General features: G+C 45.2%; 1 protein-coding gene across 7 annotated transcripts in view; it reads right to left on the bottom strand.

Moving 5' to 3' along the window:
* Positions 1–23079, bottom strand: part of DIAPH2 (diaphanous related formin 2) — a 1634550-nt gene that overhangs the window by 1176704 nt on the left and 434767 nt on the right. For all 7 annotated transcript variants that reach the window (XM_073589842.1, XM_073589844.1, XM_073589848.1 and 4 more), the window contains 2 exons: positions 8886–9004; positions 8110–8174 (listed from right to left, as the gene is read on the bottom strand). In XM_073589842.1, the coding sequence (XP_073445943.1) occupies positions 8110–8174; positions 8886–9004 (184 nt within the window). The remainder of the gene's footprint in view (positions 1–8109; positions 8175–8885; positions 9005–23079) is intronic.

Genomic DNA, 23079 nt, shown 5'->3' with positions numbered 1-23079 from the left:
GGCAGGCTGAGACACAGGGCAAGCAGGCATGACTGAGACACAGGGCAAGCAGGCACGGCTGAGACACAGGGCAAGCAGGCACGGCTTGGAGACACTGGCAGGCAGGCATGGCTTGGAGACGCAGGGCAGGCTGGCACGGACGAGACACAGGGCAGGCAGGCATGGCTTGAGACACAGGGCAGGCAGGTGTGTTGTCTGAAGGAACAGGTACGGACCTGTTCACACAGCAGGAGAGGGTACTGGTTGGAAGGAATGGAATATGGAGGAACAGGTAGGGTCATGTTCACACAGAAGGTGCAGGTACGGGTACTGATAGTAGGGAGTGGAATATGACAAAGCAGGAGTGCAGAGTAGGCAGAGCTTGCAAGAGTGCATAGTAGGCGGAGCTTGCAAGAGCGTAGAGTAGGCGGATCTTGCAAGAGTGCAGAGTAGGCGGAGCTTGCAAGAGTGCAGAGCAGGTGGAGCCTGCAAGGGTGCAGAGCAGGCGGTGCCTGCAAGGGTGCAGCGCACAAACAGGGCGGACACAGGGAAAGACACAGCAGGGAAAGGAACCACAGACAGGAAGACAAAGGTAGGACAGAGTTCAGACAGGGAGACAGCACGAGACAAGGTACCGGGTCCAGGAATGCTGCCTCCTGGAGGCGGAAGGTTAGGTAAGACAAAGCTAGGACGGAGACACAGAGGCCAGGATATTCTGCCTCCTGGTGGGCAGACAGAGAATACTAAGCAAGGCTAAGAGTATTCCTCCAGAGAAGGAAGAGATACACAGGAGAGGACCTGGCAGGCTCAGTAACAAGATACTGAGTTTAGACATTGCATAGGCAATGTTCCAGTGGTTGGGGCAGGCCTAAATAGTAGAGGGCTCTAGTTAATTGGTCAGGGACACATTAGCCAGGTGCACCCTGACTCCATAAGAAGCAGAGAGTTCAGGCGCCGCCCCCCTATACACACAGTCAGGAAGCATGAAGAGAGAAAGCAGGAGACAAGAGGCATAGCGCATGGAGCTGGTAGCAAACAGAAATCACAGCATGACCTGGAGCAGTGAGTAAGTTGGTGTGCGGGGGATGGGAGGCCATGCAGTGATGCCAGCAGGGTTGTTACACTGAGTCTTCTCCCTTTCAGTTTGATTCCATTGCTTCTTGTGTTTCCATGTGCAAATGAGAATAATGATGATCACTCTACATGGTGACTGCCTTTCAGATGTTTGTAGATAGCTATTAAGTCACCTCTTAGCCTTCTTTTTTGCAAGCTGAACATTCCTAGATCCTTTAACCGTTCCGTGTATGACATACTTTGCAATCCTCTCACCATCCTGGTTGGTTGCTCTTCTCTGAACTTGCTCCAGTTTATTAATGTCAATTTTAATCAATGGTGCTCTTTAGAGTTGAGCGATACCGTCCGATACTTCAAAGTATCGGATCGGAATGGATCGGCCGATCTTAAAAAAGTATCGGTATCGCCGATTCCGATACCGGAAGTCCCATTCAAGTCTATGGGACTTCCGGTATCGGAATAAGAAAAACCCTGTTTTTGCCTTGTACAGCCTCTCTGGGGTCTGTACGGGCCTTTCGGGGGGCTGTGCCGGCCTGCCAGGGGGTCTGTGCAGGCTCCGGTGGTCTGTGCCGGCCTGCCGGGGGGCTGTGCCGGCCTGCCGGTGGTCTGTGCAGGCTCCGGTGGGCTGTGCCGGCCTGCCGGGGGGCTGTGCCGGCCTGCCGGGGGGCTGTGCAGGCTCCGGGGGGCTGTGCCGGCCTGCCGGTGGTCTGTGCAGGCTCCGGGGGGCTGTGCCGGCCTGCCGGTGGTCTGTGCAGGCTTCGGGGGTCTGTGCAGGCATCGTCCGATGGGACTACAAGTCCCATCGGGCGATGCCTGCTACCATGACAGTGATTGACACATTAGCCAATGATGGGACAGTAGTAGTCCCATCATCCGGCTAATGTGTTGAATGTAAAAAAAAAAAATAAAAAAAAATTACATGCTACATACATGCTACATACATACAACATGCATACTACATGTAACATACATACTACATATATACTACATGCAACATGCATGCTACATACATGCTACATTCATACTACATACTACATACATGCTACATTCATACTACATATATACTACATGCAACATACATACTACATATATACTACATGCATGCAACATGCATACTACATATATACTACATGCTACATACATACTACATATATACTACATGCATGCTACATACATACTACATATATACTACATGCATGCTACATACATACTGCATGCTACATACATACTACATGCTACATACATACCACATATATACTACATACATACTACATGCATGCTACATGCTACATACATACCACATACATACTACATACATACTACATGCATGCTACATGCATGCTACATGCTACATACATAACACATATATACTACATGCATGCTACATACATACTACATGCTACATACATACCACATACATACTACATACATACTACATGCATGCTACATACATACTACATGCTACATACATACTACATATATACTACATGCATGCTACATACATACTACATGCTACATACATACCACATACATACTACATACATACTACATGCATGCTACATACATACTACATGCTACATACATACCACATACATACTACATACATACTACATACTACATGCTACATACATACTACATATATACTACATGCATGCTACATACATACTGCATGCTACATGCATGCTACATACATACTACATACATACTACATGCTACATACATACCACATATATACTACATACATACTACATACAATACATTCATACAATACATACATAGACATACAGTACATATAACATAGAGTAACATACTTACCAATACTTGTCACATTGTTCCCCGAAGCCATTGTCTTTTACGGAATAAATATTAACATAACAAACCACAAAAATACTCACCCACAATCCGAAGCAGTCCACGAGTGTGTCCCACGACGATCTTGGGTAGAGAACTGCAGCATCAGCTGATGCTGCCGTTCTCTACGGGCTGCAGGAATCCAATGATGGAAGGTAGGTATCCTTCCGCACTGTATTCCTCCGCCACTTAAAAAAAAAAAAAGTCCCTAGTCTCACTTTATGCCATTGCTGTGTGGGAATTTCCCTACAGCATTTCCCTACAGCATTTCCCTATAGCATGCATGTAGTATATATGTAGTATGTATGTAGCATGTAGTATGTATGTAGTATGTATGTAGTATGCAGAGCAGGTGGAGCCTGCAAGGGTGCAGAGCAGGCGGTGCCTGCAAGGGTGCAGCGCACAAACAGGGCGGACACAGGGAAAGACACAGCAGGGAAAGGAACCACAGACAGGAAGACAAAGGTAGGACAGAGTTCAGACAGGGAGACAGCACGAGATAAGGTACCGGGTCCATGCTGATGCTGCATGCTGTGTGGGAATTTCCCACGCAGCAATGGCATAAAGTGAGACTAGGGACTTTTTTTTTTTAAGTGGCGGAGGAATACAGTGCGGAAGGATACCTACCTTCCGTCATTGGATTCCTGCAGCCCGTAGAGAACGGCAGCATCAGCTGATGCTGCAGTTCTCTACCCAAGATCGTCGTGGGACACACTCGTGGACTGCTTCGGATCGTGGGTGAGTATTTTTGTGGTTTGTTATGTTAATATTTATTCCGTAAAAGACAATGGCTTCGGGGAACAATGTGACAAGTATTGGTAAGTATGTTACTCTATGTTATATGTACTGTATGTCTATGTATGTATTGTATGTAGCATGCATGTAGTATGTATGTAGTATATATGTGGTATGTATGTAGCATGTAGTATGTATGTAGCATGTATGTAGTATATATGTGGTATGTATGTAGCATGTAGTATGTATGTAGTATGTATGTAGCATGCATGTAGTATGTATGTAGTATGTATGTAGCATGCAGTATGTATGTAGCATGCATGTAGTATATATGTAGTATGTATGTAGCATGTAGTATGTATGTAGCATGCATGTAGTATGTATGTAGTATGTATGTACTATGTATGTGGTATGTATGTAGCATGTAGTATGTATGTAGCATGCATGTAGTATGTATGTAGTATGTATGTAGTATGTATGTAGCATGCATGTAGTATATATGTAGCATGTAGTATGTATGTAGCATGCATGTAGTATATATGTGTTATGTATGTAGCATGTAGTATGTATGTAGCATGCATGTAGTATATATGTGTTATGTATGTAGCATGTAGCATGCATGTAGCATGCATGTAGTATGTATGTAGTATGTATGTAGTATGTATGTAGCATGCATGTAGTATGTATGTAGTATATATGTGGTATGTATGTAGCATGCAGTATGTATGTAGCATGCATGTAGTATATATGTAGTATGTATGTAGCATGCATGTAGTATATATGTGTTATGTATGTAGCATGTAGTATGTATGTAGCATGCATGTAGTATATATGTGTTATGTATGTAGCATGTAGCATGCATGTAGCATGCATGTAGTATGTATGTAGTATGTATGTAGCATGCATGTAGTATGTATGTAGTATATATGTGGTATGTATGTAGCATGCAGTATGTATGTAGCATGCATGTAGTATATATGTAGTATGTATGTAGCATGTAGTATGTATGTAGCATGCATGTAGTATATATGTAGTATGTATGTAGCATGTAGTATGTATGTAGCATGCATGTAGTATGTATGTAGTATGTATGTAGTATTATTTTTTTTTTTTTTTTTTTTTTTAACATTTAACACATTAGCCGGATGATGGGACTACTACTGTCCCATCATTGGCTAATGTGTCAATTACTGTCATGGTAGCAGGCATCGCGAGATGGGCCTTGTAGTCCCATCGGACGATGCTTGCACAGACCCCCGGACATCAGCACAGCCCCCCGGCAGGCCGGCACAGCCCCCCGGCAGGCCGGTACAGACCCCCACAGGGTGCACAGACCACCGGCAGGCCGGCACAGCCCCCCGGCAGGCCGGTACAGACCCCGGGCAGTCCACACAGCCCCCCGGCAGGCCGGCAGAGACCCCCGGAAGGCCCAAAATGACGGCGCATCATGATGCGCACACACCGCGCATCATGATGACGTCATTTCGGCTGTCAATCAACTTTGAACTTCCGATTCCGATGCCGACTTCCGATATTGAAAAAATATCGGAAGTCGGTATCGGAATTCCGATACAGCAAGTATCGGCCGATACCCGATACTTGCGGTATCGGAATGCTAAACACTAGTGCTCTTGCTCCCAGAACTGGACACAATATTTCAGATGATGCCTGACGAAGGAGGAGTAGAGGGGGATAATGACTTCACGTGATCTTGACTCAATGCTTCTCTTAATACATCCTAGAACTGTGTTTGCCTTTTTTGCTGCTGCATCAGACTGTTGACGCATGTGCAGTCGATGATCTATTAGTATACCCAAGTCTTTTTCACACGTGCTGTGTCTTCTCTAGTGTTAGCTACCTCTCCTAGCTTTGCATCGTCTGCAAATTTGATTAGTTTACCTTCAGTTCCTTTATCTAGATCATTTATAAAAATGTTGAACAACACTGGGACCAGGACAGAGCCTTGTGGTACCCCACTTGTAACACAGGGTCCAGGACAGAGCCTTGTGGTTCCCCACTTGAAACACTTTTCCAATTGGATGTGCAGTCATTTGTTACCACTCTTTAAGTGTGATCACTGAGCCAGTTATGAATCCACCTAACCATAGTCTTGTCAATTCCATTCTTGGTCATTTTTTCAATAAGGATAGTGTGAGATACTTTATCAAATGGTTTGCTGAAGTTGAGACATACTATATCTACCGCATTTATCTGATCCACCCAGTCAGTGATTCCATCATAGAAGGAAATTAGATTAGTCTGACATGACTTGTTTGCTACAAACCCATGCTGGCTCTGGTTGATTACTGTATTCTTATCCAAGTACTTACATACTGTACATGCTGTTTAATAATTTGTTCACAGATCCTTCCTGGCATAGAAGTAAGGCTCACTGACCTGTAATTTCCTGGCTTCATTGTCTTTCCTTTTGTGAAGATAGGGACAACATTTTCCCTTCTCCAATCCTCTGGGACTTCTCCTGTTTTCCAGGATTTTTCATAGATTCTGGCTAGTGGTCCTGCAATTTCCTCTGCTAACTCTTTAAGCACCACAGGATGTAATTTATCTGGACCAGGAGATGTAAATTAGCTCAGTGTTCCCTCACCATCTCTCTGTTTATAGATAGTGTGGATTCTTTTATTCCTTCATTGGCGCCATGAAGATCAGTTGATGTTACAATTGCTTTCTTAGAGAACACAGATAAATAGAAATTTAATAGTTTGGCTTCTTAACATCATTTTTGGCCACTTCACCCTTTTCATCCTGTAGAAATCCTATAGCATCTTTGACTTTTCTTTTACTTTTGAAATACCCCCAAAATCCTTTTTTGCTGCTTTTGGTCTCCCTTGCAAGCCTTACTTCATTACTGGCTTTAGCTCTTCTAACTCTTGCACTGCATTCCCTGCAAACAGCATTATATTCTTCTTTAGATAAATCCCCTCTTTCCATTTGATATATATTTCTTTTTGCCTTTTTAACAAGTGATTAAGTTCTGTGTTCATCCATCCTAGTCTATTTAAATGCTTCCAATTCTTCCTTCTTTTCGGGATTGTTACCGATTGTCCAGTGAGAATTTCATTTAGCAAAATCTCCCACTATCCCAGTGGATCGGTGTATATGGCTGAATAGAGCGGAGGAGCCAGAGCCGACTGCTCCTTCCTCCACCATTCAGGCCAAGAATGGACTGAACAGTCTCAGGTCAAGGCAGTCAGCGAAGAAAATGCAAATGTGTGTATGTGTATTGTATATGGTCCGATTGGCCGCAGAAGGATTGAGGAGAACCGGCCTTCGCTCCAAGTCTCGTAGGATGATGTCTCAGGGTGGCTCCGTCACATGAGATCCTGGGGCGGAGCGCAAGTCATGTCTATGTGTATTATATATGATCATGGAAGGATTGAGGAGCAGCAACGGCCTCCGCTCCCAGCCTCATAGAATGTCTCAATGCGGCTCTGACAAATAAGATCCTGGGGCGGAGTGGAATTCATGTCTATGGCTCCAGATCTTCAGGTTTCTTTATCCCGTATGTGTCTTTGATATCTTTCCATGACTTCTTGTGTTGAATGTTGGGTGTTTTTCTCTTTTTTGTACCTGTATTATTTTCTTTAGTCCTTGTAAAGTACCTGATTTATTCTCAGACCTATGGCTTCATTGTTGCAGTGGCCCGGTGTCCGTGATTAGATTAAACTCTTCTTAGGAAATCATCGTAGCCTCCGGCCCTCTGGCTACACTGGACTAGTGCCGGGCATCACTGCTCTCTCAGCATACTAGTAAGAGCTTTGATGGAGGATTATGCATGAATTTACCCAAGAAGCTGATAGATCTGGAGAAAGTGGACACCTCTGAATCTCGTGGTTGGGCTCCATAATTACAGCAACCAGCCACCTGAGCAAGACCAATGATAAGGCATCATGTCAGGCCGGCTAATAAAGGAAGAGCTCTGGATGATGCCAGGCAAGAAGCAGGATCTCACTCCTGTCGTGGCGGATGTGGTGGGACGCACCAAGTAGTGCTGAGGGGTCTGGGTGGCCCCCAAGCTGCTGGCCCAATAACATGACAAATAAGTGACCTTACTGATGACATCACTGATCACACGGCCAGCAGCGGGGAGTCCTCTCTGCATCCGACTCCATGATGAGGGATGACAGGGGCCCTTACAATCCCTCCATGTCCAATGTGCAGATAAACGATCCGGTAGTGATAGTAAAGGATATTGGATTGGCGACTCCTGCGGGCGGATGACTGGGGGAGATGGCACCTCATGTGCTCTGGAATTTCAGCTACAGAATTTAGTAAAAATCATACAGCAGACCCCAAAATGGCAGCCGTCACCACGCCGATACATCAGTATTGGCCTCTGTGACACTGACAAGGATCGTTAAATTGCAGAAAATCAATAATGCCTCCATCCTGGAAGGGAAAACGGCCTCTAAAGGCATCCGAATCATCGAACACCATGATAAATGGCTTCACCTTCTTGGAGAACTCAGACGCTTTCTGCTCACTCTCCTCAACCTTTGCTTTATCCACCAAGGAATCTGTGAGAACAGAAAGAACACGTTATAAGTGTGGGATTATAAGGAAACAGCGGTGTTATATGCAATCTGGTTATAGACAGAGCACAGGCAAACTGCCGTATTATAGGAAACTGCTGGACTATAGGAAATCTGCCGGAATATAAGAAATCTGTCGGATTACTGGAAATCTGCCGGATTATAGGAAACTGCTTGATTATAGGTATTCTACAGGATTATAGGTATTCTGTCGGATTATAGGTAATGTGCCAGATTATAGGTAATGTGCCGGATTATAGTTAAACTGAAGCATTATAGGTAATCTGCTGGATTATAGGTAATCTGCTGGATTTTAGGTAATCTGACAGATATTAGGTAATCTGATGGATAGGAAAACTGATGTATTATAGGTAATCTGACGGATTATAGGTAATTTGCTGGATTACAGGAAAACTGCAGAATAATAGGTAATCTGCCAGATTATAGGAAAACTGACGGATTATAGGTAATCTGCGGGATTATAAGAAAATTGTTTAGGAATGTTGTAGGAAGACAGATGAACTGTGGGATTACATATAATATTACACCAGAAGTGAATTTTATACTCAGCCATTTTTACTGCAGGAATTAATTGAATCACAGGCTGATGTTGTGCAGAGCACAGGTTACCGCACACAGTGCTCATCTCCTTCTGGCAGCGGCAGGGAATCTGCCAACAACAGACATCGCTCTCACCTACGAGATGAGTGAACTCCACATCCAGACGTCCCTTGTATTTGAAGTCGGGATCCATTCCGCCACATTGTAACACGATTTGTCCAACACATTCATCTATGACTTTATAGTACTGTGGCCTGAGAAATAGTATAAAATGGTTATCAGGTGGGATAATCCCGCGTACATGTCATATACAGGGACATTATCGGGTGGCATAATCCAGCACACTTCATACACAGGGACATTATCAAGTGGGATAATCGTGCACACAATCATACACAGGGGCATTATCAGGTGGGATAATTCTGCATACATGTCATACACAGCGGCGTTATCAGGTGGGATAATCCTGCATACAGCTCATACACAAGGAACGTCATCGGGTGGGATAATCCCGAGTACATGTCATACACTGGGATGTTATCAGGTGGGATAATCTTGCATACGTTATACACAGGGACGTTATCAGATGGGATAATCCCGGGTACATGTCATACACAGGGATGTTATCAGGTGGGATAATCCCGCATACATGTTGCAAGGACACAGCATTGTATCTTAATTAACCAGACATCTATTTTCAGCAAGCTAGGAGGAATAGACTGTTATCTGTATGTTGACGTTTGAATTTATGTGTTTCTTTCTGGTTGGTTAACAAAACACAGACTTTTGTTTGTATAAGCCTGCAATATTGACTAAGTTGACATTTCATGTAACATATTGTGCTCTTATCCTGGATGACTAGTGATAAAGGGTCATGGAACAATGATGTTTGCTGATATGTTGATTACACATTGTCCATGCCAGCTTGTATGACGAGCATCAGCTTATGCTGAGTCATTTTTCTTTGAATGAGTGGACCCTCTGGGCCGTGGCACCCACCCACCTAGGGCGAGCTGACCTAGTGAGGAACCACCCCCTATTCAGGGAGTGTCAGAGGCAAGACCAAGGGGGTGAGCCACCACGGCTGCTGGACCAGACGGCCGGCTCAGGAAGCAAGAGAAGACAAGGCATTAGTTCAAGTAAACTTCATTCAGGAACACTTCAGGGTACAACAGGTGCAAAGGTGAACACACAAAGAACACAAAACAAGATGCGTGCAAGGGCAAGCCGAGGTCCAAGGCATGAGGAACTCTTCAAGGTAAAACAGGTGCAAAACGTGAACACACAGAATCCATATAACAAGGTGCGTGCCAGGGCACGCCAAAGTCCAAGGCAGGGTGTGAGGAATCGGACTACGGAAGGCTGGCAAGGTGTGACAGGGTCCAGGCATCAGAGTGTAGACATCTGGCTCCAGACCTCCGGCAGTAGTCAGCTGGCTTCAGGAATCCGGCAGACAAACTAGGAGACAAAACAGGGTGCGTGCAAGGAGACACGCCAGGATCACATTCACAGAACGGAGACCTGCGCATGCCGAGGGGCATGCCAGGGATGGGTACAAGGACGGAGGCCTGCGCCTGCGAGGGCACGCCAGGGAGGAGCACAAGGATGGTGGCCTGCGCGTGCGAGGGCACGACAGGGATGGGTTCAATGGCATCGGAATCCGGGGTGCTGGCGTCAACCAACAGGGTCCAGGAATCAGGCTACGGACATCAGCTCCGGACATCAGGCCGCAGTCATCTAGGTCCGGACCTCTGGCAGCGGTCGGCAGGTTACGGAATCCGGCAGGAAAACTAGGGTTCAGAGCAGAGCAAAGAGAGCAAAAGACTTTGTGCAAGAGTAGCACGAAAAGGCACAGTGCGAGAACCAGCGTGCGTGCAAGGGAGCACGGAGACCACAGCTGGGGGCACCGGCAGGTGGTACCGATGATGGCATAAGTAGGTGGGCATGACTAGAGGCGGCACAGCTGCGGCCACGCAGCCGGAAACCACTATAGCACTGGACAACGGGCACGGCTGAGGCACACAGGCGAGCACGACTAGCGGCGGCACGGCTGAGGCACAACAGGCAGGCACAGGCGACCAGGCACGTGCACAGAGGCACGGAGCCACAAGGCAGGGCTAGGCATAGGTACAGGACAGAGACGCATGCGAGACAGCACGGCAAAGCCTAGTACGAAAAGTGCAAGAGCGCACGAAGTATCAGAGACAAGGCATAGAGTAGTAGACAGGACCCTGTGCATGCAAAGGACATGCCAGAGGCAAAGTACAAGGCGAGGCCTGCGCATACCGAGGGGCACGCCAGGGACAGAGCACAGAACGGAGGCCTGCACGTGTAGACAGACACGTCAGGGACATGGACAGAGTCTAGCAGCGGAGCGTAGGCAGAAGCCCAGAGCCGGGCCAAGGGAGAACATTTGGACTAGACAGGGTACAGAGCGGAGGCCTGCACGTGTAGGAAGACACGCCAGCGACAGGGTACAGAATGGACATAACAAGAAGACATAGCGAGGACAAACAGAGCACAGAGGGCAACATGAGACAAAGCACAAGACAAGAGACGGAATACGAGCACGGAGCGTGTGCAGAGACGCACGGCAGAGCAGAGTGCAAGGACACAGAATAGAGGGAGCGACCCAGCAGACCAAGCAGCCATGCAGGGAAGCAACACAATACTCAGGCCCTGAGCATAGGAAGGGGCGGTCTGATATAGGGCATAGCACCACCACTTCCGGGTCAGGACCAGGGAAGAGCTTCAAGTTCAGATCCTCTAGGATCACAGAGCGCAGTCACATGATCAGGGTTCCAGACATGAAGGGATGATTGCAGAACCGGACAGTGCAGGATCCTAGGAAAGGTCACATGATCAGGGTTTCAGACATGCAGAAACGATTGCAGAACCGGACAGTGCAGGATCCTAGGAAAGGTCACATGATCAGGGTTTCAGACATGCAGAGACGAATGCAGAACCAGCCTATGCTAGAACATAGGAAGGACACATGATCAGGGATTCTAGACATGACGAGATGATCACAGAAGGCAGAGCAGAAACGCAGGCACAACAGACATAAGGTGAGTGTGCACACTGCTCTAGGGAACATGCAGGATAGCAGACACGAGATGCGCATGCACACCGCTCCAGGGGTTCTTGAGGCAAAACAGACAAGGCAGACATGACAGCTTGTTTGTTGACTTTTAAAATAGAGGAAAAACTATGCAAATAGATTAAATAATTAAATAATGCAACTTGATCTCTTCACCTTTACCTGTGAATACTGAATGAAGGACAATTGTTAACTATAAAAAGAGGTTATACGTCTCTGTATGATGAGAGAAACAGATATTCAGCCAAGACATCCAAACACCCAAAGGACCAGAGACACTTTACAGGACAGCACCCATGATATCATGGCTCCATCACGAGGGACAAAGATTTGAGACACTACAGGATGTCAGTTTAGGGGACTACGGCACTGGCATGGAAAAATACAGATCAGTTGTATTGACCATCATGACTCCATGGATACATTTGGAGAAAGCCAGGATTGGGACCCGCCGATCGCCTTGCTCCATGAAGTTGTTCGGAGAAGCCAGTTTGTGACCCTCTGGTCAACTGGTCTTGTACCTCAATGGACTGTCATCTTCCTAAGCTTGTCATTATCTCCTCTCTGTGTGTGCCGCAGGTGGGGTAATCGACCGTGGAAGCTGTGAAGTAACAACTGTTCTTGTCCCTGGGAATCAGCAGAAGGATGAGACTCTGTAATGTGCCCTATCTTGGGGTATTTTGCTGGAACTGTTCTAAATGTTATATGCCTGTTTTGTGGTTTAATAAAGCATTGCCGCACTGTTTTAACCTCACCCTTTGTTGTCTGAGTTGCGTTACGCCCATGTTAAAGGAGAGCGGGTGTTCAGCGGGAGGATCCCTGGTCCATGCGGTTTTGGCTAGTGGACCAGGGCATCCGTGTCTCCACACATGTCCTACACAGGGTTGTCAACATTTGGGATAATCCTGTGTACATGTCACACACATGGATATTTTCAGGTGGGATAATCTTGCGTACATGTCATACAAAGGGATGTTATCAAGTGGAATAATCCTGCGTACATGTCATACACAGGGACGTTATCAAATGGGATAATCCTGCATACATGTCATACAGGGACGTTATCAGGTGGGATAATCCCACATACAGGTCATACACAGGGATGTTACCAGGTGGGATAATCCCACATGCATGTCACAAGGACGGAGACAAGGGAAGATCATCGGGTGCCTTGGTACGCTAACTGAAACCGCATGGACCATGGATCATCCCATCGAACGCCTGCTCTCCTTTTACATCTGGTTCTTTGGGTCTATGGATCTCTTGGCTGTCTGAATATCTTGAGGTATTGGCTGAATCTATGGAAGTGTCTATCATTTTTATAATTAACAAATGTCCTTCAAGTCAGCATTCAAAGGTAAAGGGGAAGAATGGTTATGACACCAATTCGCATTGCTTGATTATATAATCTTATTTGCATAGTTTTTCCTCCTCTATTTTGCAAATCAACAAACTGGCTGGCCTGGACAATGTGTAATCAAAATATCAGTAAACATCATTGTTCCATGACCCTTTATCACTAGTCATCCAGGATAAGAGCACAATATGTTACATTAAATGTCAACTTAGTCAATATTACAGGCTTATACGAACAAAAGTCTGTGTTTTCTTGACCAAACAGAAAGAAACACATAAATTCAAAAGTCAATACATAGATAACAGTCTATTCCTCCTGGCTTGCTGAAAATAGACATCTGGATAATTAAGACTTTATAGTACTGTAGCCCGAGAAATAATATGAAATGGTTATCAGGTGAGATAATCCCATGTAGCTGTCATACACAGGGCATCATAGGGTGAGATAATCCCGTGTATATGTCATACACAGAGACCTCATCATGTGGGACAACCCCGCATACGTCATATATAGGGACGTTATCAGGTGCATTAATCCTGTGTACATGTAATGCATAGGTACATTATCAGGTGGTATAATCCCGTATACATGTCATACACAGGACAGTTATTATGGTCACTGCAATATGCTGCAGGATCTGTGCACCACTGCGCCACCTTCTTCTAGTCCTGTCTTTCTATGTGGCACGTTGGAAAGGGCATCCATTGACTTGCTTGTAGACCCATCGGTGCAGATCTACAGCTACATGACTGTAATGTGGGTGGATTGAGGCAATCTGCAAACTGAAGGTGGGATTATCCCACATTAGGGCGTTTTACCCCAATCATGATCATCCCCAGAATTTTCTCATTAACTGCTGAGGAGTCCATTGCCTTATTGGTGTTCTCCCACTTCAGAAGGTGAAGATGTCTGGTTCTGACTGAGGGGGACCAATGATTAGAAGCCCACCAATCCTGAGAATGAAGGGGCCGCAGACTTGTGTTTTCCCTCATTGTCTGCTATGCAGACGAGACAACATTCATGTGCTGCAAAGTTCACACACGGGTACGTCGGACGGACGGCACAACATAGGTACAATGGGATGATAAAGGGAGAGGAAGTCCCTAACGGTAGAGAATGAGGGATGGGACACCTCCTGACACCAACCTGTGTCTGTCCCTAAACTCCCCCTAACGCCCTTTGCGGGTCCTTCTCCCTGCCACCGTCCCTGGCTGTTACCTCTATGTTCCCTGGCTAGTGCACTAGCTGGTAAGGAGGTTAGCCTCACAACTGCAGTTAATATAACACAGGGGAAGAGACAAACAAGGGAATGACAGAAATAATACAACTCATCTGTGCACTTTATGCTTCTTTCACATCATGTAAACATCTTATATATAGATATGTGTTGAGTGATTTAATTTGATTACTTAAATTTGATTATTATCTACTTTTCAAGTCTCTGTTTCTTTGCATAGGTTATCATCTTGCCACTCAATTTAGATATCAGTGTTTTTTCCATTTTATTGTTTTCACATATTTATATACTTTTCTTAATCCTTAATTCTTATTACCATCTTGATATCCCTTTGACATTCACTTTTATTTATTATATCTTCTTTCTCTAATGTAACTAGTTCACTCATCTCACTCCCAACGCTGACAGCATGCCGCAGATATACACTCCAAAATGGTATCGGCCATTGGACTTAAAAAAAAAAAAAATGGTGATCCACATGTGTACTGAGCCCAAAGTCCCTGCATTGCTGAAGGCCTCTTTCAACTACCGGCGTGTGTTACTGACGTCAAGGAGGCACTTCCTCTACGCACTCCAGAGATGAGCACCTAAATGCAATGCACCTGGGACCCAGGGGAGGTAGCGACATACGCAGCACATGATCCGCTGATTTTCTGTCCATTTTATATAAAAGAAAAGATGAGGTAAGATTAGACACACTCCCATTAAGAACGCACTTCCGTGAAACGTGCGTTGGGGCATCTGTGGTACTGTGGAAGGGCATTTATACTACATCATGGGTAAGCCTTAACTGATAAATTTTATGGTGGTCTTGAATGGCTGTTGCGATTTGCACTTTATTACTAGCCTGACACCTTGGGTCTTTGGTTAGGTCCAATTCAATACATTGCCATTTAGTTACCTGCAGCTTATTACTATTCCACTTTACTACTCTTACTTACTTGAGTACGTTCCTCTTTTTATATTTTCTCCTACATGTCTCATGTTATTATCCTTCATTCATGTTTTTTTTACTATGTGCATTGAACTCTTGAATAAAATTACTATTTTTTAATATACTGTACCTCCTTTGAGTGGTGTGTTTGGGATACTTTGTATCCATTTTCTAGGCTTTATATATCTTTAACGCACCAATGTTTCCGTCTGTGCTGGGGTTTATTTCATTTTCATTTTAAGATCCCCATACGTATATTGATATGTTTATGGACATTATTTTGGGCACAATATATTGGTACAACGGGATGATAAACACAGTAACATAGTAACATAGCTATTAAAGTTGAAGGAAGACTTTAAGTCCATCTAGTTCAACCCATATCCTATCCTAACTTGCCGAAACATGTTGATCCAGAGCAAGGCAAAAAAAACCCATGTGACAAACAGTAAGCTTCACATTGGGGGAAAAATATAAAATTGTCCTCCTCTGTATTGATTACACTGCAGAATTTAGTGTCATCTGCAAATATTGAAATTCTACTCTCTATGCCCCCTACAAGGTCATTAATAAATATGTTAAAAAGAAGCAAGCCCAAAACTGACCCCTGTGGTACCCCACTGCTAACCGTGACCCAGTCCGAGTGTGCTCCATTAATAACCACCCTTTGTTTCCTATCCCTGAGCCAGATCTTAACCCACTTACACATATTTTCCCCTATCCCCATTGTTCTCATTTTATGCATCAACCTTTTGTGTGGCACCGTATCAAAAGCTTTTGAAAAGTCCATGTACACCACGTCCACTGCATTCCCTTGGTCCAGTCCGGAACTTACTTCTTCATAAAAGCTAATCAGATTAGTCTGACAGGAACGGTCCCTTGTAAACCCACTGTCACGCTGCTGCCGCGCCCCTCCCGCTTACTGCCGCGGTCCCCGCCGGCCCCACTGGCGGCTTCCACGCCGCGGTCTCGGCTACCTCGGTCCTCTCCGTTCCCCGGCACCCTCACCTGGCACCCGCTCCTGACTTGTCTCCTGTGCTCCGACAGGCGCGCGCCCCTGCCCGGCTTCCTGCTCCTCGACAGGCGCGTGCTCACACTGTGGTCAGGAGCGCGCGCACCCTCCATTCTCCCTGAGGGCACACGCACTCCTGACTCTGCTCTGGGAGGGGTCATGACCCGGAAGTCTCACAACACATTCCCTATATCAGGCCGCCTCTTCCTCCTGGCGGTGCCTGATTATCACTTGTGCCTTGCTAGTGATTCTGGCCCCACTTGTCTTTGAGCTTTCCTCTGCTTTCAGCCTGCCTATAGCTCATCCCTCGTCTCCGCTGTTCTCTTCTAGGATCTGGAAGTCTGAAGTTCCGTGCTGTCCTGTTCTGCCTCCCAGCTGTGCCCTCCAGTCCGCACCTGATCCCTGCTGTCTCGCCCGTGTTCCTGTCCTGCCGGCCATCCGTGTCTCTGTCCTAGGGAGACTCTCCGCCAGCCCCTCCGGCCCCTGTTGTGTCTCCTGTATTCTGCCCTGGGTACCAGCTGCCATGGAGATAGTTACCCGCGGGCCTGCCCCTAACACTCCCTGTATAGGGGGTGGTCCACCTGGTCAGCTCGCCCGTGGTAGGTTCGTTGTCACTGTCCAGCGGGTCCACTCCAGGAGTACTTCCAAAGTCTCACACTCATGTTGATATTGGGTCATGAGGTTATTCTTCTTCAGATACTCCAGTATAGTGTCTCTAAGAAAACCCTCCAGGATTTTACCCACAGTTGAGGTTAAACTTACTGGCCTATAATTTCCAAGTTCAGTTTTTGTCCCCTTTTTGAATATTGGCACATTTGCTATACGCCAGTCCTGTGGTACAGACCTTGATATTATGGAATCTTTAAAGATTAAAAATAATGATCTATGACTGTACTTAATTCCTGCAGTACTCGGGGGTGTATCCCATCTGGGCCCGGGGATTTGTCAATTTTAGTGATTTTTAGACGACGCCGTACTTCCTGCTGGGTTAAGCAGGTGACATTTAATGGAGATTTTTTTTATCACTGATCATGTTATCTGTCATGGGATTTTCTTGTGTAAATACTGTTGAAAAAAGTTATTTAGCATATTGGCTTTTTCCTCATTCTCATCCACCATTTCACCCAAGCTATTTTTAAGGGGGCCAACACTGTCATTTTTTTAGCTTCTTACTATTTATGTAGTTAAAGAATATTTTGGGATTATTTTTACTTTCTCTGGCAATGAGTCTCTCTGTCTCAATCTTTGCTGTCTTGATTTGCTTTTTACAGAATTTATTTAATCTTCTGTATTTATTTAATGCCTCATCACTACCTAGTTGCTTTAATTCTCTAAATGCTTTCTTTTTGTCACTTATTGCGTCCCTTACAGCTCTATTTAACCATAGTGGTTTCCTCCTATTTCTCGCATGCTTATTCCCATACGGTATATATTGTGCACAGGTCCTATTCAGGATGCTAATAAACGTCTCCCATTTTCTTTGTGTACTTTTACGTCTCAGGATATTGTCCCAGTTCATTGCACCAAGATCATCTCTCATCCGTTGGAAATTTGCTTTCCTGAAGTTTAGTGTCCTTGTAACCCCTCTACTACACATCTTATTAAAGGATACATGAAAACTTATTAATTTGTGATCACTATTACCCAAGTGACCCTCAACCCTTATCTAATATATAAAGCTCAATGTGTATGTGTGTGTATATATGTATGTGTGTGTGTATGTCCGGGATTGGCATCTGCACCGTCGCAGCTACAGCCACAAAATTTTGCACAGTCACACGTCTGGACCCCGAGAGCGTCATAGGCTATGTTGTGAGGAGAAATTTTTAACCCCGCGCGTTCCAATTCACCAAACAATTTGGCCTATTATTCTTATTATTTCTATGGTGTTATCGTCCTTCTGTAAAGCTGGATAGGATTAGATACACAGCTCAGCAGTCAGTATCACACAGGATAGGATTATATACACAGCTCAGCGGTCAGTGTCACACAGGATAGGATTAGATACACGGCTGAGCAGTCAGTATCACACAGGATAGGATTAGATACACAGCTCAGCACACAGTATCACACAGAACAGTATAAGATACACGGCTCAGCAGTCAGTATCACACAGGATAGGAATAGATACATGGCTCAGCAGTCAGTATCACACAGGATAGGATTAGATACACGGCTCAGCAGACAGTATCACACAGAATAGGATTAGATACACGGCTCAGCACACAGTATCACACAGAATAGTATTAGATACACGGCTCAGCAGATAGTATCACACAGAATAGGATTAGATACACGGCTCTGCAGTCAGTATCACACAGGATAGGATTAGATACACGGCTCAGCAGTCAGTATCACACAGGATAGGATTAGATACACGGCTGAGCAGTCAGTAACACACATGATAGGATTAGGTACACAGCTCAGCACACAGTATCACACAGAATAGTATTAGATACACGGCTCAGCAGACAGTATCACACAGAATAGGATTAGACACATGGCTCAGCAGACAGTATCACACAGGATAGGATTAGATACACAGCTCAGCAGTCAGTATTCATACAGGATAGGATTAGATACACGGCTGAGCAGTCAGTAACACACGATAGGATTAGATACACAGCTCAGCAGACAGTATCACACAGGATAGGATTAGATACACAGCTCAGCAGTCAGTATCATACAGGATAGGATTAGATACACGGCTGAGCAGTCAGTAACACACGATAGGATTAGATACACAGCTCAGCAGAAGGTACCACAAAGGAGAGGATTAGGTACTAAGCTCAGCAGATATTATCACACAGGATAGGGTTAGATACACAGATACACATGTTGTTTATCAAAAGGCTCTTGAATGAGTTGAAAATAAAATACTATCAATACTTGGGTAATCGTTTAGTTAATTTGTGTTGCAAATCTGTAGTGTTGAATATATGATGTGAAATGTTTTTATGTGCAATATAATCATTATAATTTGTTATAACTAACCACAGTTGGTTACTATGCCCAGGCAACGGCGGGCTCTTCAGCTAGTATTTGATATGCGGTCTCGCCTGTTGGTTAATATTAGGTCTAGCAGTGCCACCCCTGTTGTCCTCTCTAAGCTGATCAAACTTTGCTTTCCTAAAATTCAGCATTTTCGTAACCCCCTTCCAGGGCACCTTACTGAAGGACAAGTGGAATTGTATTATATTGTGGTCACTGTTCCCTAGGTGCCCATCGACTCGTACTTCTGTTATTCTATCTGGCCTGTTGCTTAAAATTAAGTCCAGAAGGGCTGTCCCTCTAGTTGGGCCCTGCACAAGTTGTGACAGATAATTATCCTTGGTCACTGACAGAAATTGGTTTCCTTTCTGAGATATGCAGGTATTAAAGGATACATGAAAACTTTTTATCTATTACCCAAGTGACCACCCAACCCTTACATTTGATATGCGGTCTGGCCTGTTGGTTAATATTAGGTCTAGCAGTGCCCCCCCTCTTGTTGGGTCCTGAACCAGTTGTGAAAGGTAATTGTCTCTCATAGTTGTCAAGAACCTATTACCCTTGCTGGAACTGCAGGTTTCGGTTCCCCAATGTATTTCAGGGTAGTTGAAGCCCCCATAATAATGACTTCTCCTTGAGTCGCCGCTTCATCTATTTGCTTTACGAGGATATTCTCTGTTGCTTCCATTATTTTTGGAGACTTATAACAAACCTCTATCAGTAATTTATTATTTTTTCCCCCTCCCCTTATCTCCACCCACAGGAACTCTACATTTTCATTAGATTCACACATATTATCACGCAAGATGGGTTTTAAGGATGATTTCACACCCACACACACCTCCCCCCTCGCTTATTCATACGGTTATTTCTGAACAGACTATAGCCCTGTAAATTAACCGCCCAGTCATGGCTCTCGTCCAGCCATGTCTCAGATATTCCCACCATGTCATAATTATGTTCCAACAAAATTAATTCTAATTCCTCCATTTTGTTGGTGAGGCTTCTGGCATTAGTATACATGCACTTTATGTATCTCTCTGTACCTCTATTCTTTCTTAAATTATTAACTGTTCTAACCCCACCCCCAATTTCATTATTTGTGCCCAGGACTCTATCTGCACTGTCTTCCCCTCCTATAAAATGAATACCCTCCCCCCAGTTCCTAGTTTAAACACTCCTCCAACCTTCTAGCCATTTTCTCCCTTGCACAGCTGCATCTTCCCCATTGAGGTGCAGCCCGTCCCTAGTGTAGAACCTGTAGCTAACTGAGAAGTCGGCCCAGTTTTCCAGGAACCCAAACTCCTCCTTACTACACCAATTCCTGAGCCACTTATTAACCTCCCTAATCTCCCATTGCCTCTCTGGCGTGGCACGTGGTACCGGAAGCATTTCCGAAAATATCACCTTGGAGGTCCTTGCTTTAAGCTTGCAGCCTAATTCCCTGAAATCATCTTTAAGGACCTTCCACCTACCTCTAAATTTGTAATTTGTGCCAATGAGCACCATGACCGCTGGGTCCTCCCCAGCCCCTCCGAGTAATCTGTCAACCTGATCAGCGATGTGTCGGACTCGGGCGCCTGGTAGGCAGCACACCGTTTGACGATCCCTGTCTCTGTGACAGATTGCTCTATCTGTTCCCCTAATAATTGAGTCTCCCACTACCAGAACCTGTCTGGCCTGCCCTGCTGTCCTATTTCCCCCCTTACAGGAGCAGACAATCCTCTGGCTTTCAGAGGACATGCCTTGCTGCAGCAGTGCTACCCATGCGCTGACACTCCCTTCATCTGCCAACTTAGCAAACTTATTGGGGTGTGCCAGATCAGGACTAGCCTCCCTGGCACTCTTTCCTCTACCTCGCCTTCTAACTGTCACCCAGCTAGCTGCTTCACTGTCCTGCAGCTAAAACCTAGCATCCCCTCTCTCATCTATCCCATTGAGCGTCTGCTCTGTGAGCAGAAGACTCCTTTCCATATTGTCTATGGATCTCAGTGTTGCCAGCTGCACATTCAGATCCAGTATCTGGGCTTCCAAATGCACAACGTGCTCACATCTCACACAGCAGTATGCACCCTCGACAGGCTGTTCAAGGATTTCATACATGCGGCAAGACGTACACTGGATGGCATTGGCAATAGTGGAGCACATTCCTAATGGGGATTGCACCAGACAGAAAAGATAAGTAAAAATAAATAAAAAGTATTAATAAAATATAACAGCAATTCAGTAATTCCTTCCTTGGAAACTCCCTGAATCCAAAGTCACAGAATCACAAGTCACACACTTACCACCGTTTGCACTTGCACTCCGGTCACACTCGCGCAGGCAGAAGAATTAAAGAGATTTTTTTTCCCCTTCAACAGCAAACCACCCTGCTGCTCAATGCACTTCCAAAAGGGAAAGGAAGTTCCTAGTGGTAGGGAGCGAAGGATGGGAAACCTCCTGACACCAACCTGTGTCTGTCCCTAAACTCTCCCTAACACCCTATGCAGGTCCTTATCCCTGTCACGTGCCTATTCCCTGGCTGTCACCTCTATGTTCCCTGGCTAGTGCACTGGCTGGTAAGGACGCTAGCATCACCACTGCAGGTAATAACACAGGGGAAGAGACAAAAAAGGGACTGATAGAAAGAATACAACTAATCTCAGAATCTGCTAAGCTCCACAGCAGCAGAGTAAACGGCACCAGGTAACCAGGACTCCAGCAGTGGCAACACCAACATCACAGGAGAGCTCCACACTCCTAGCTAGCCTTGCATAGAAGTAACTGTATAACCGATCATCAGCTGATGCGTCATGTGACTATATTATAGGTGGGAGTGGTTACCAACCAACATCAGCTGACCAGCCTAAAAGAAGCTGCCAGCAAGAGACTGACATTAACTCTTGCTGGAACAAATGAAAAACTAGATTTAAATTCCAGCAGAACCAGAGCTGCCACAAATCTCTTAATGATTCGTGACATGTGCTCACGTCTTTCAGACACCGGCGGACCTGTTCCGCTGCCGGTGTCTATTAACTGCATTTAAACTCTAAATAGCGAGCAGCTTCCAAGAGATAGCCACCTGAAATAACAAGCCTGAAACACCTGAAACAACTAGCTTGAAACACCTCAAACAACGAGCTTGCAATGCCTGACACAACAAATCTGAAATGCCTTAAACGCATGAAATGAGCCTGAAATCTGATACGCCTGAAAAAATGACCCTGAAACGCCTGAAACAATGAGCCTGAAAGACCTGATACGAGCCTGATACAACGTGCCAGAAACTCCTGATACAAGCTTGAAATACCCGAAACGAGCCTAAAACAACAAGCCTGAAATGTCTGACACAACGAGCCTGAAACAACAAGCCGGAAATGCCTGATACAATAAGCCTAAAATGCCTGATACAACAAGACTGAAAGGCCTGACACAATGAGCCTGAAATGCCTGATACAACAACTGTGAAATGCCTGATACAACAAGCCTGAAATGCCTTATATAATGATACAATAAACTTCAAATGCCTGATACAACGGGCCTAAAATGCCTGAGACATCAACCTTGAAATGCCTGACACAACGAGCCTGAAACGTCTGAAACAATGAGCCTGAAACAACAAGCCTGAAATGGCTGATACAACCAGCCTGAAACAACGAGCCTGAAATGCGTGGTACAATGAGCCTGAAACGCCTGGAACAACAATCATGTTGTTG

Source organism: Dendrobates tinctorius, unplaced genomic scaffold (genome assembly GCF_039654945.1).
Source record: "Dendrobates tinctorius isolate UK_male_01 unplaced genomic scaffold, ASM3965494v1 ptg000114l, whole genome shotgun sequence".
NCBI classification, from domain to species: Eukaryota; Metazoa; Chordata; class Amphibia; order Anura; family Dendrobatidae; genus Dendrobates; species Dendrobates tinctorius.
Note: the sequence above shows the minus strand (reverse complement) of the source record. Positions and strands in the feature narration are given on the sequence as shown.